This window comes from Scyliorhinus canicula, chromosome 5 (genome assembly GCF_902713615.1).
Source record: "Scyliorhinus canicula chromosome 5, sScyCan1.1, whole genome shotgun sequence".
Lineage (NCBI taxonomy): Eukaryota > Metazoa > Chordata > Chondrichthyes > Carcharhiniformes > Scyliorhinidae > Scyliorhinus > Scyliorhinus canicula.
Genome location: NC_052150.1, coordinates 96,281,774 through 96,295,990, shown reverse-complemented (window position 1 = coordinate 96,295,990; position 14,217 = coordinate 96,281,774). Strand labels below are relative to the sequence as shown.

The 14,217-nt window shown below is 43.0% G+C and overlaps 1 protein-coding gene across 3 annotated transcripts in view; it reads right to left on the bottom strand.

Annotated features, from left to right (window-relative positions):
• rapgef5a (Rap guanine nucleotide exchange factor (GEF) 5a) overlaps positions 1 to 14,217 on the bottom strand; it is a 282,740-nt gene that overhangs the window by 83,159 nt on the left and 185,364 nt on the right. For all 3 annotated transcript variants that reach the window (XM_038797428.1, XM_038797429.1, XM_038797430.1), the window contains one exon: positions 11,237 to 11,315. In XM_038797428.1, the coding sequence (XP_038653356.1) occupies positions 11,237 to 11,315 (79 nt within the window). The remainder of the gene's footprint in view (positions 1 to 11,236; positions 11,316 to 14,217) is intronic.

Sequence of the window (14,217 nt, the reverse complement as noted above, 5' to 3'; positions counted from 1 at the left end):
ATTGCTGTGATTAAGTCTGCTGCATGTTACAACATACTCACATCATTCCATGCACCAATATTTACTGGTTAAGTGGTTCTTCCAGCTGCATTTCCAAATAAAGCAGAGGGAAACATCAGTGAGCATTACACCAAAACAAATACTGACATGACCAGAAGATTCATAATCACCTTCTCAATTAGAGATGGGCGATAAATGATAGCCTTGTTAGTGACGTCCATCTCCCACTTTTTAAAAAATGCAGAGCTGTTGTCACAATAATGCAAGAAGAAAAAAATTCACAAAATGTTCTCCGTATCCTTTACAATATTAAATAGTTCAAAAAACCAAATGGCCTCTCCTTGTACTGCTGAGTCCCCGAATGTGAAGGGTAATACCTATAATTTTGCCTGCCAAGTAATCGCCAATATTGTCATCCTAAATCAACCACACCATCTACTGTAAACCAATTGCAGGAATCTTAGCCAGTTACATCACAAGTAATAACAAGGCTTGCCATTAAATCAAGTCATTCTCTTGAAAGGGTTCGACTGCAATGACCTTGATTGTCCGAAAGCTAGCTGATTCACCATCTGCACTTTTCTGATAGGAGAATCTGATTATCAAGGAACCAACATATTCCTGCTTTAGTGGCCACAAAGGAGTCCAAAACAAGAGGGGTAAAGAAACTTATTTTATTACAAAGTAAACTGTACACACAGTACACTCCAGGTCCCAGCCGGGACTTCCAACTGGGCTGGCTTTTATGCTCGAGTTCATTTACTCCGCTGATGGGCCCCCACCCCTCAGCAGGGAAGTCTCATGGGGAGCCTAATTGACCCATAACCGTAGGTTTTGCACGGGTTATAATAACACCTGCCACTAATTTTGTTGACTCTGCCTGTCGCTTCAGAGGACCTTAACTTCTAGAAAGCAGCTACACGAAGAATGTGCCGATATTCTGAAAATAGTAGGAGTGCAAGAAGGTAAATTTCATCTCTGGCAATTCGGGTCCCGAACCATTTGTTTATCTCATTCATTACAAGGGGATTTGGCAGTCCTGAGTTTAAAATGTTAAATTATGCAATTAGACTTGGCTGGATGTTGGCTTTTCGTATTGTTCTGGCCATTGCTTTTTCTCCCTTTTTTCTCTGTAAGGTGCTCAATTTGGTGGGTTAAAGATCCATCACCACCACCAGCCACCCTATGGCATTGAACCTTAACATCCATCTTTCCATGTGAGCAATTTGTGTGATACAGATTCTTTAACCCAAACCTGTTTGCATCCACATTTCCTCTCTTTTCTGTGGGAATCACTTATGTTCCTGGGGAACAGGGAACGGGGTTGATTTTCTTTCTCTTTGGCCGAAGGGCATTTAGGTAAACGGTAACACCTTTACTCTTATGCACGTTTACACAGACAGGGATCAAACCTGGTTCGAGGTTAACTCCTGGTCCGAGTTAAATTTAATCTTGGGCAGTACATTTCCTATTGTAATTGGGCATCTTATGAACATTAATGCAGAGATCGAAGTCTGCCAGCCCGCCACAATGGACCAGAAAATCTGACCATAGGCTTTAAGTAATGTCTCAAGGGAGGAGAGTGAGGGAGAAAGATGAAGATAACTCCAGGGCCCAAGCAGCTGAAAGCATGGCCAGCAATGGTGGAGGAAGCCAACTCTGGGATGTTCAAGAGGGTGGAACTCGGAGAACTCAGATATTCCGCGGGACCAGAGCAGATTACTTCAATAGAAAAGGGCCAGGAAGCGGAGGGATTTGAAAACAACAATGAAAATTCCAAAATCAAAATGTTGCTTGACCGCGAGCGCACATTAGTTAGTGAGTACAGGTGTTACAGGTGAATGGGACTTGGACCACATTAAAACACAGGCAGCAGAATTTTGATTACTTCAAGTGTGTGGAAGACCAGGCGGGAGTGCCTCCAAATAGCCGAGGTAGCAAAAGCATGAATGAGGGTTTCAGTAACAGATGAAAGGAGGCGGAAATGTGTGGTCGTAGCGATGACAGAAATATGGCGTTGGAAGCTCCTTCTGAGGTCTGACAACAAGGTTGAAAACTGTTTGTTTTATTCTCAGGCTGTTGCCAGAGGAGAGTAGATGGAGCCAGTAGCCAGGAAATGGAGCCGGGAGCAGGGACTAAAACAATGACTTTAGAACAGGCAACATTTCATTTTAGGAAAACCCTGCCCATCCAGTATTCGATGTTGGACATGCAGCACGATAATCGAGTTACAGCGGAGGGCTGAAAGATGTATTGGTGAGGCAGGACAGGATATGCACATGCATGGAAGCTCCCTCTTTGTTTTCAGATGCTATCATAGAATCCCTACAGTGCAGGAGGGTATTCGGCCCAACGGGTCTCCACCAACCCTCTGAAAGAACACCCTACCGAGACCCACTCCCACATCCTATCCCTGTAACCCCATAACCCCACCTAACCGTTGAACACTAAGGGACAATTTATCATGGCCAATCCACCTAACCTGCACATCTTTGGACTGTGGGAGGAAACCCGACCACCTGGAGGAAACCCACATAGACAAAATGTGCAAACTCAACACAGACAGTCACCTAAGGTTGGAATTTAACCCGAGTCCCAGCACTGTGAGACAGCAGTGCTAACCACTGTGTCATCCATGTCATTGAGGGATAGCATATGGATGAGAAATAGCAGTGCCTGAGGATAGATCAACAATAACAGTTCAGGAGCGGGAAGTAAAACCACTGCAAATGATTCTTGGCAATGATTGGATGGACAAGAATGGAACAAGATGAAAGCAGTTCCACACAGCTCGCAACAGTGGTGAGACATTTGCGGAGGGTGGTGTGATCAACTGTGTCAAAGGCTACAGACAGATCAAGAAAGGGATTGATTTTGTTGCAGTCACATAGGGTGTCAAAAGCCATTTTCACACGATGTCAGGGGCGGAAATACAATTGAGGGAGCCAAACGCAGAGCACAGGGAAAGTGGAAAACAGTCCAGAGAGGTGACAACAAGCCAAAGTACCCTGGAAAGGAAAGGGAGGCAGGAGAGACGATGGATGGCCTACAAGCAAGGTGGGACCAAAGATTGGCTTCTTGAGGAACGGGATAAAATGGCAGATTTAAAGGAGGGAGGGAATCACCTGAAGAGAGATGACTGTTATCAATATCAGCTAACATTGAGAACAGGGAGGGAAGTTGGGTCGTTAGTAGTTTAGTGGGAATATTTTAAGCGGAGGAGGAGCTTGTTCTCATGGACAAGATGAACTCTGAGGGGGCATGAGGGGAGTTAGAAAAGAAGCCGGATAAAGATGTAAGTTCAAGGCCAGGGGAGTGGAAAGCTTAAAGGGCCTTTGGTCAATGGATGAGTTGTTGCTGAGAACAAAAAGACAGCCTCTTTTAAAAAAAAGCTGCAATTCTAAAAACAGCTGCTCCACCCAGTTAATGGATCCCTGCAGAGCTATTTAAATAAACAACCTTGATCCTCCCTTTGAAACTGCCTGGACCTGTCAATCAGCAAGCTTATAAAAGGCAACAGTCTGTGAAATTGAATATAAACAGCTCGGGTCAGAATTGTTAAAGGACAATGAAAGCGACATGAAAAAAACACTTCAAAGGTTTCCACCATATTAAAGGGAATACTTTTACCTTCATCTCACGATCTTTGAATTTGACATACTGAGACTGTTTAAAGGGTTTAAGTCTGCAGGTGGTAACACTTTCACTTTATTATCATAGAACTGTATTTTTGAGATTCTAACAGACTGAAGGGTTTAAAGGCTGAAAATGGGAGAGCAACTAAATAATCTCCATCCGAGGAAAGACCCAACCTGAACCCCTCCAGGCAGCACAAGCCCCCTGACCCCAGACCCCATGAAGAATCCTCCTCAGCACCCTGGAAGCAAGTGTAGGGAGGGTACGCACCCCCTTTCTACCCCTCGGACTGCAAGCCGCCAGGTCACCGTTTCTCAGAACTTGCGCCAATTCACGCCAACGGAACTCTCGGCTGGGGGGGGGGGGGGGCTAAGGAATTCCAGGAGGCAGGTGAATTGGGCATCTTACCCGTAATTGACATTCAGATCAGCTCAAATGAGCTACTTAAATTTTCCTGCCGAAAAAGCAGGTACCTCATCGGGGCCATTGGGGTCAACGGGGCTGGCCTGTCCCACTGGGAGACTCTCGACGGGTTTTACAACTGGCGTGAAACTCATTTTTGGCCCGACACCTGATTCACCAAGCGATCAGGATTCGCTCCGCTGGTGGCTGGCTCTGGAGAATCCTGGCCAAGGGATCCTTAATTGACACAGCTTGAATTAGGCTCAAGTGAATGATTACCTAAAAAGATGAGGGAGTTGCTGGATTCCCATTTCAATTTTATATAAGACATACACCAATGGGGGGCGATTTTCTGCCCCGGTTTTTGGTTGGCGGGAATGATGGTGGGAGTGACGAATTGACTGAGCATCCCAAAATGGCATCCACGCCAGCGGGATTTCTTGGCTCGATTGCCCCCATCCCCCACCGATGACATAATTTGGATTACGACATGAAAGTTCAGGAATCCCATCATCATTAAGATATAACGGTGGCACAGTGGTTAGCACTGCTGCCTCATAGCGCCAGAGATCCGGGTTCAATTCCAGCCTTGGGTGACTGTGTGGCGTTTGTATGTCTTCCTTGTGTCTGTGGGTTTCCTCCGGGTGCTCCGGTTTCCTCCCAGGAGCCCTGAAAGATGTGCCGTTAGGTAATTTGGACATTCTAAATTCTCCCTCTGTGTACCCGAACAGATGCCAGAATGTGGCGACCAGTGGCTTTTCACAGTTACTTCATTGCAGTGTCAATGTAAGCCTACTTTCGACAATAAAGATTATTATTATTCTACACTTAGCGGGCCTCCCCACTGTTCCTCCCATGTAAGCATCCGCCCTGCTTCGCCTCTCTCCCCACCCCTAGCCCCCCCAGCATGATGTCACGTCGGCGGAATTTACAACAGGTTTTGAAGAACCTGGTGAATGGTCCCCACCAGGGGCACACTGATAAGTACAGACACTTGTGGGGTGAAGAGAGCTCATGCCCGGGCAGTATCCTGACAGTACCTGGGCACTGCCAAGGGGGACTGCCAGTGCTGAGGGTGGGGGAGGGGCTTCCATTGCGATGGTTCGTGGTGGAGGTGGTTCCCGGGGTGGGGGGGAGGTCTTTTTTTTAACAAGGATGCCCTGATTTCTGAAAAGTCGAGGTAGCTGGCGAGGTGGGCTCTGCCAGTGACGCTGTGAGTCCTGCCTCCTGAATATTTTATGTGTCAAAACATATAGCAGGAAAAGCCACAGTGGAGTCAGCGGACTATACACACTTTGTCAAAAAATGATAAAATTCCACTCCAAGTAATCTATTATAGTATCAGTATAATACACCACACATTTCATATACCTCAGGAGTAGAAACAACTGATATTCCCTCTAATATTTGCTCTTCAGAAGCAGTTTAGAAAGTTTTATTACATTAAAGGGACTCGTATTGCAAGTTGTTGTTGCCTGTAAACACACTGGCCTAGGAATTCCTCAGAGATAATTCTGCTCAGTTGGTGTTACTTTGCCGAATGTTTGGCAGAAACCATGATCATTAATGGGCTTTCTGTCACACTTCCAGTGGAGCAGGGAGTTTCTCCGAGCAACTTCCTGCGGATTAAAAAGTAAATCTCCTAATCCACAGTCTTTTGTTGCAAATGTTTAAAATCTCACACCAATCTCTAGCCGGCATTATTTTAAGGCAGCCGTTGATCGGTTTAAAATAAACCGGCTCCTTATACCTGCCTTAAATTAACACTGACACAAATTTGCTTTCAGCACAAAACATTCACACCAGGAATTGTCTATCAGCAAATATAACCTAGTCAGCATATTTTAAAATGTAATTACATGATTCCACTTTCATCACGTGTGTTTCATTGAATAATGACCAGATAAACATTTTTCTACTATGCATTTTTTACAGGCTGAAAGCGATGTGAGAGAGCACTTGCTACATGAATGAAATCTTGTTATTAATCTGAACTTGTAAATGAGGTAGAATTCAACTGTTTCAGTGAAAATGTTCTCGCATGGACCATAGGTTTAGCTTATCCTAGACACACGTCATTTCACAGTGTAGAAAAGCTGCCAGATTCATGGATGATCAATAGGACTATTGGACGCTGCATTCACAGTCCGTTACATATCTTTAAAATGTAACATTTATGGGTAAGGCAATATTTAATCAAAAACAATACTTGCGATAAATGTAGTTACAGATCTCTACACTAGAATTCTGTTTAAAGTGAATAACCATCAGGTAGTTGGCTTGAATGAAATGGTTAGAATACTGTTGTTAATTTTGCTATATGAGGCTGAACTCCAGCCAAATGGATGGGTTGGAATGGTTTGTCTCCCAAATAGCTCTTAAAGATTGTAAAATACGTTTAGGGGTCTATCAGTCCAGCATTCATTGTGCAATCGTCAACAGCTCAAAACTGACTACAAGTCTGCATGAATTAGTCCATCTCAATTAAACATGAGAAAGAAAAATAGAAATTTCTGGAAATAATGGCACTTTTGGTAGGTGTATGAAGGAAAGTTGAAAAGGTGATAAGTGAAGTGACTTTAGCAATTTGAGGCCTGTTCAATTTTCTTGCCAGTTTCCCCTTCTGCCTTTCTATTTCATTTACCTTCATTTGAAAGATTTATTGTGCATCTTTCTCATACCTGCTCACCTTGCTACCATAACTGTGTCCACGCCATCTTGTTATTTTCATTCTGTTTCATTACTTTATCGAGCTTATCTTTGTGTAATATCCTGTTTCTTCCAGCTTTTCAAAAGATGCCCATTTAGCAACAACACCAGTTTAAATATATTTTGGGCCATTAATGCAGTAAAACATTGCAAGGTGCTTCACAGTAGCTCCATCAAACAGAATTTGGCACCAAGTCACATAAAGAGAGACGAGGACAGGTAACTAAAAGTTTGGTCAACGAGGTAGGTTTCAGGAATGTTTTAAAAGAGGAAAGAGAGGTGAAGGTGGAGGGAATTCCAGAGCAGCGGAAGGCATGGTCCTCAATGGTGGAGAGAAGGGATTTGCAAGTGGCCAGAATTGGAAGGGCACCTAGAGGGTTACTGAGCCAGTCAAGGTGGGGAGGGCTGAAGCAATGGAGGAATTTGAAAGAAAGGTTAAGAATCTTAAAATCAAGCCATTGCCTGCAGGGAGCCAATCTGGCCCATCAGGCACAGGGATGATGTGTGACTTCGGGCAAGTTAGCATATAGGCAGCAGCATTTTGGATAAACTCAGATTTACTGAAGGTGCAAGGGGTCATTGTCTCTGTGGAGTCTGCACGTTCTCCCTGTGTCTATGTGGGTTTCCTCTGCATGCTCCAGTTTCCTCCCACAAGTCCCGAAAGGCGTGCTGTTAGGTAATTTGGACATTCTGAATTCTCCCTCAGTGTAACCGAACAGGCGCCGGAGTATGGCGACTAGGGGCTTTTCACAGTAACTTCATGGCAGTGTTAATGTAAGCCTATATGTGACAATAAAGATTATTTAGGTGGAGATTGGCCAGGAACTCAGCAACTCTCATTTCTATCTGATTGGAGTCCAGACTCCTTAGCTTTGACTGTTACCCTCCCACTTTACCAGCATTTCACTGAAGCATCAGGCTGGATTTTATGATGAAGTTTCTAATGTGTGACAGACTCTAACTCAGGTAAAGAGTTCCACCACCAAGCCAAATCTGATATCTTAACCAGGTGCTAATGGACCAGTTATATATATATCCAGCATTTTCTACTTTTAATTTAGATTTCCAGAATTTGCAGATTTTTAAGCTCTTGTAACTGAGAAAAGCTGAGGTTTAGTTAATGGTTCAGGTATCGTTCAGTTGGTAACTCGCTCGCCTCAAAGTCAAAAGACATAAAAGAGTATCTAGGCTGATACTCTAATGCAGTGCTGAAGCAATACAGTACTATGAAAGGTTCTGATTTTAAAATGAGATGTGAAAGTGAAGCCTTGTCTGCTCTCTCAGGTGGATATAAAAGATGTAATGGCGTGATCTTGAAGAAAAGCTTATCCCGGCCAATACTTAATTCTCAATCAACATCACTGAAAACAAAGTCTGCTCATTATAACACCACTGTTTATGGGATTTTACTGTCTCCAAATTGGCTACCATGTTTCCTACATTACACTTCAGAAATACTTCATTGCCTGGAAAACACTTAAGGGCATCCTGAAATCATGAAATGCATGTAAATGCAAGTTCTTTTTTCTTTTCAAACACCTGCTGAGAGGCAAGTAGAGTCGCCATTCTGGAGCTCAGGCAAGCATTCATATGGAGGTCATCTGGCAATTGTATCCACAGAAACAGTTGGAAGAGAACCTTTTAAAATAATTTGTTCAATGTCTGTGAACTTATTTACACAAGATTAAGAGATATGAAGTGGATAATAGTTTTTTATCATTGATCCTATGAATGGAGCTGGTTGATTGACAGATTTATGAGAAAGGATATTTGAATGGCTTTTTTTGGTTTACTGACATGGAACAAGGGTTTCCCAAAGGTTCACGATTCCTCTGAGGTGTCATATCTACTAACAGAATGGGGTCGATTCCATCAAAATTGCAGGTGCTCGGAAATATTCAACCCTGCAATGGAGCTAGAAAGGGTTGTGTGCAGGCTCACTACCTGCACTCTAATTTTGTGCTGGCAAAAAATTGCCAGAACCGGGAATGGGGTTGGGAATCCTAGAACCTGGTCCCGCCCACCATTTCTAAAGGGTTCCCAACTGGGTCCAACTCCATGAAAATCCGGTCAAGATTCTGCCAGAATAGGCAAAACTGTCTATTTTACAGCAAAACCTATTTATTCGGCTGAGTCTACTTAAAAAGAGAACTCCAGAAAACAACCAAAAATACAGTAAAGATTCTCAATACATGAAATGTTATTTTAGCAGAAACTTGCAGTGAGTGAGGAATGGTTACCTACAAGATAGTGGGGAAGAATTTGTCCAGAGAGCGCACCACTGGCCCCTACCTTCATGGCACATGCTGATTTCCTCATTGATATCAGAGAAGAAAGCTACACGGTAGTGTAGCACTAATGCTGCACCACTGACTCCCATCAGGGGGGTTGACGTTGTCTGTGTAATGTTGTTTGAAGCACCACTATGTGAACAGATTGTTGCTCCTATATGTGTAAAATCAATCTTACAGCAATGCGGTCTCCAGACTTGATTGAGCAAGACCCCCCTCCATCATCTCCATTCTGACCAGCAATAGTGCTGTCACTATATGTAACCAAGACTTTACATGCTTATTTACAGCAACCTATCATGTCTGGAGACAGCCATAATGCTGGGCTTCAATGACATCCACCCCCTCCACCACTGGCACACTGTGACTGCATTGTCTCTCATCTACAAGATGCACTGCAGCAACCTACCAAAGTTTCTTCAACAGCACCTCCCAAACCCATGGCCACTACCATCTACATGGACAAGAGCAACATGTACATGGGAACACCATTATTTTGCAAGTTCCCCTCCAAATCACTATCAATCCTGACTTGGAAATATATTACCATTTGTTTATTGTCACTGGGTCAAAATCTTGGAACTCCCTATCAAACAGCACTGTGGGAGTATCTACGCCACACGGGCTACAGAAATTCCAGAAGGCAGCTCTTCACCAGCTTCATAAGTGAAATTAAGGATAGGCAAATCCTGGCCTTGCCAGCAATGCTCACATTCTGTGAATGAATAATATAAAACAAACATTATTTTAATTTGATGTTCTGCTCCCACACACTGCACTGAATGAATGCCAAGCAGCAGAGAAATAGCAAGAGCTGGCACAGATAATGGAGTTGTCTCTTACAGCAAACTACATTTGTATTATTCAACCACCCTGCTCCACTTCAATGGCACCTGATGTGTCAAACAACATTCAGGCATAGGCAACAACAGCCATGGTGCCTGTACATGTAGACCCTTCTATTCACCTAGATTGAGAAGGTACTAATCCACCTCTACCCTAAGAGACAGATACTGACATATTGCAACTCATCACTTCACTTCTTTCTATCATTGGGGAAACAGAAGCAGCACATGGTTAGAAAATAGGAGAAGCACTAGAAGAAATAGGTAAAACTGAACACGCCTGTACCGTATCAATTGGGTTAGTTGATATTATATTGCCGAGCCAGAATAAGGTAGTTGTGGAGAGGTACAGTGAGATTTGTGGGTCAAGAAAAGGCTGAAAAGAACAAGTAGGTTTTTTTTTGCTAGGACTTTGAATACATTTCCAGATGCCTGTTTTGCATAGGCACTAAAATCATTACTTAAAGGTGGCATCCATTGTACCTTTGTTCGAGCCCCAGTTTGACTCAGTTGCCAGGATAGCACATTGGCTGGGATTTTCCAGCCCTGCCACACCGCGATTGTCCAGTCCTGCCGAAAGTCAATGGAATTTTCGCTGGGCCGCCCCATCCCCCTGCGGTTGGTTCCACCACGGCGGGGCCGGAAATCCTTAGCCATTGATTGAAATATTGTAGGTTCAAGTCTCACAATGAGCTCACATAAACATTTCAGCACCTAATAATACGAGTTTCCTGCGTCCATATTATTGATCCCATATTGATGTGATACTTCAGCCCACAACGTCCATTAACTCACCCTCAATGTGACATCAGAACCACATAATCTAAAGTCAGGGCTGCAGCAAAGTCGTCCTGAATCGAACATGTATACAATAGTGTAATTGTAGAGAAATAATAGAACACCAGCTCCGAAATAACATAATTTATAGTTTGTGAGTCAAGATGGTCATTCTTGAATATGTCATTAGTAATATACAGGCATTCTTTTAAACATCACTGCATCCAATGTTTGAAATCATTATTTTCAAGTGTAAAGCACGTAGGAAACCACACTTGTTAGATTCTAGGCTGCTTCTATAAATAAAATTGAACAATTTAAACTACCTAAAATAATGTAAAATGATTGGAACATACATGATACATTAGCATCAATTTAAGGGTTCTGACTTCAAAGAATGCTGTTCATTTGTTTTGCTAAAAGCAATCGCACTCACCAACTAAGGTGACCCAGGAGAACATTTCAATCTATGGTTTGAGACATGAAGTCTGACCTCATGAGAAGACATTTAACAAACTGCATTATAACCAGAATAATCCTTTACATGTCAGCCTTTGTAGACATCTGAAAGGATATTGCCTCAGTAATGCATGACACAAGTCACTGGTTGACATGAAGACTGTGTATGTGAGAAGAAAATCATCCAGCAAGATATCTGTAAAACAAAACTCGGTTAATCTGAAACATCTGAACATTGAATGGTGAATAATTCTCTTCACATGAACCCAGTTGGCACCAACATTTAAATGTTGTTTCCTTTTGCTGCTTCTTCAGCAGCCTGATTCATTATTACTTATTCCTCACAAATCTATGTGCAAAAGCTTTAAGAACAAAGCCAGAAGGCTCAGTTTTATGCATCTTTTATCTAAAGTCATGCATTGCTCCAAAATACTTTCTCGTACCTGAGTACACCTGTAAACTTTGTATTATGCTTGAGACATCCTTTAGTGAGCAACATTCTTACGAGGTGCAATGCTTTCTTAAAAAGAGAATTGCTTTATTTAAGACATCTTAAGAATTACAACCTAATAAGTGTGCTATTTCCAAAAGATCTGCATAATTGACCTGGAAAGCAGCTTCGCAAATGTATTTTATTTATGGTAAGGCTAATGTTGCCCCCACCCTGCTGAGCTAATGTTAGTCAATTGGTTGTGTTTGTAATTGATCTTAAAAATATGCGGGTTGCTTTTTCATTAAAGGTGGGTTAGCTCAGTTGACTAGATGGCAAGAGTATAAAACAGAATACTGCCAACTATGCGGGCTTAACCCCCATACCTGCTGTGCTAGTTCAAGCCTGCTTTCCTTGCTCCAAGCTTGATGTGAAGCTGTGCGCTTCAAGCTCTGTAACCTATTGGCCAGGATGTTCTGCTCCCGTTCTTTTGTGGCGGTTTCAGTAACGGGGGTGGAAAATCTCACGAGAGGCTCAAATCGCATTTTACATTGGTGGTAAGTCTCATCGGGATTGTCTCCCCCCCACCCCAGTGATGTAATGGCTACTCCATTACCATTATTTAAATGTAATTGTCAGACCTCTAGGCCTGATAATCCCCCCCCCCCCCCCCCCGTTACATTATCCATTAATGTCAGCATGAGGACAGGCCAGCATGAATTACGACTGGTCTCCCATGGCATACACCTACGGCTGCAGAACTGGCGGATGAGTTCAGGTGAGTGCATCGCCCGAGGGGAGAGGATCTTGCCTGGGCACTGCACCCTGGCACTGTGCCTTAAAAAACATAAGTTGCTGGTTGGGCATTGTGGGACCCAGTCCTTGCAATTTATTTTCTATAACACCAACAATGTCGCTTCAATGCTGCTTATCCCACCCACTGCCTCACTCTGCAAGAAAATGGTAAAATTCTGCCCATTGCCTTTCTCTGATATAGAGTCATGGGCTATGGCTAATTACCTACCTTTTCATTAAAAAGTCAAACAGATGGAAATGATCATTCCTTTGAGAAATAGAAGTTGACAGCCTACACGTGTTGGAACCCTTTGGTGTCTCTCCCAGCATGTAAAGTTCAAAGATCAGTCATATGAAGGTAAAAGTCTTCCCTCTGACATGTTGGAAATCTTTGAAGTGCTTTTTTCAGTCAATTTCATTCCCCTTTAATTTTTTCAAGGCTCCGGGCATGATGAGAAGCCTAATAGCTTTGAAGTGCATTGCCTACATTCAATTTCACGGTCCATTACCCTTTTCAAGCCTCTTGATTGACAGATCCAGTCTATTTCAAAGGAGGGATAGCTTTGTTTGTTTTTATAGCTCTTCACAGTCCATAAACTCTGAAGTGCTTCTTCTTTTGAAGAAGTGCTGCTCTGTTCCTAACCACAGTTTGTTTTTAAATAGGCTGTTTATTTGTTCTGAAGTGCTTCCAGAAAGACCAGGTGCAACTCTGGGTTAGTTTTACCTGGACTGAGGCAGGGTGTCGCACACACTAATGGGGTGATTTTACCTGGACTGAGGCAGGGAGCAGCATACATGAATGGGGTAATTTTACCTGGACTGAGGCAGGGTGTCGCACACATTAATGGGGTGATTTTATCCCCAAAAACAAGTTGGTTTAGTAGAATGATAAAATTTTAAAATCTCAAACCCAAATTCAGCTTATTACAAACTGAAAGCAAAATACAACTGATGTTGAGAGTCACTTGAAACTGTCCACTTCTAGTTTTAATCATGACTGAATGGTCGGGGGCATGGGGGCTGTGGATGGGGAGTGCAGGAAATTAACAGATCCCGAGCTGGTGGGTAGTTTATTCGAATATTTTACTGAGTTTATGTGCCTCAGATTAAATTTTTCTTCCAGGTCCACTGCTGGCCAGCTGGGTTTCCTGGGGCTCAGAAAACCCAAGTGCTTCCCCCAGACTCCAAACTAACATCCTCCCTTCTCCACGATGGGGTTCAGCACACGTTCTTCACCGCCTGCAATCTAATTCCTCTCCACAATTTGTCCTCCCCCATGAGAAAATGCCCAGTAATCGGATCCTCTTATGATCAGTCTCCACACAATCAATTCTGTGATTGCCTTTGCGCCAAACTCCACTCACCCCCCCCAACAATCACCACCAACCCTTCTACATTGCACTCTGTAATCTCTAGGAAACATATCTACTTTATCTCCTGAGTGCTGGTGTCTCCTGCAGTGTTCCCCACCTGACTGGATACTAAGCCTCTCAAGCAATGCTCCACAGCAATAATTCTGAATTGAAACTGCGTGTGTGCTATATTTACTGTTAAACTAAAGATTGTCTGGTTACTTTGTGGTGTGCTATTGCTATTCTGTCCTGCTAGACTGATTCATACCGATTAGGAAGGCCTTATGTATTAAACTCCAGTCAATGTGGGCAGGATTAGATTTAACGCTTATACTTCCCATGGTTGAATATCTTGCTGGCACTTATTATCTATCTAGAAAAAAGAAAGATTTGTATTTATATAACGCCTTTTTTGACCTCACGCTGTCCAAAAACACTTTGAAGCTCATGAAACTCCCACAAAAATGTGTGATCATCTGTTTGAATCTGTTTTCGTGATGTTGATGGAGGGATAAATGTTG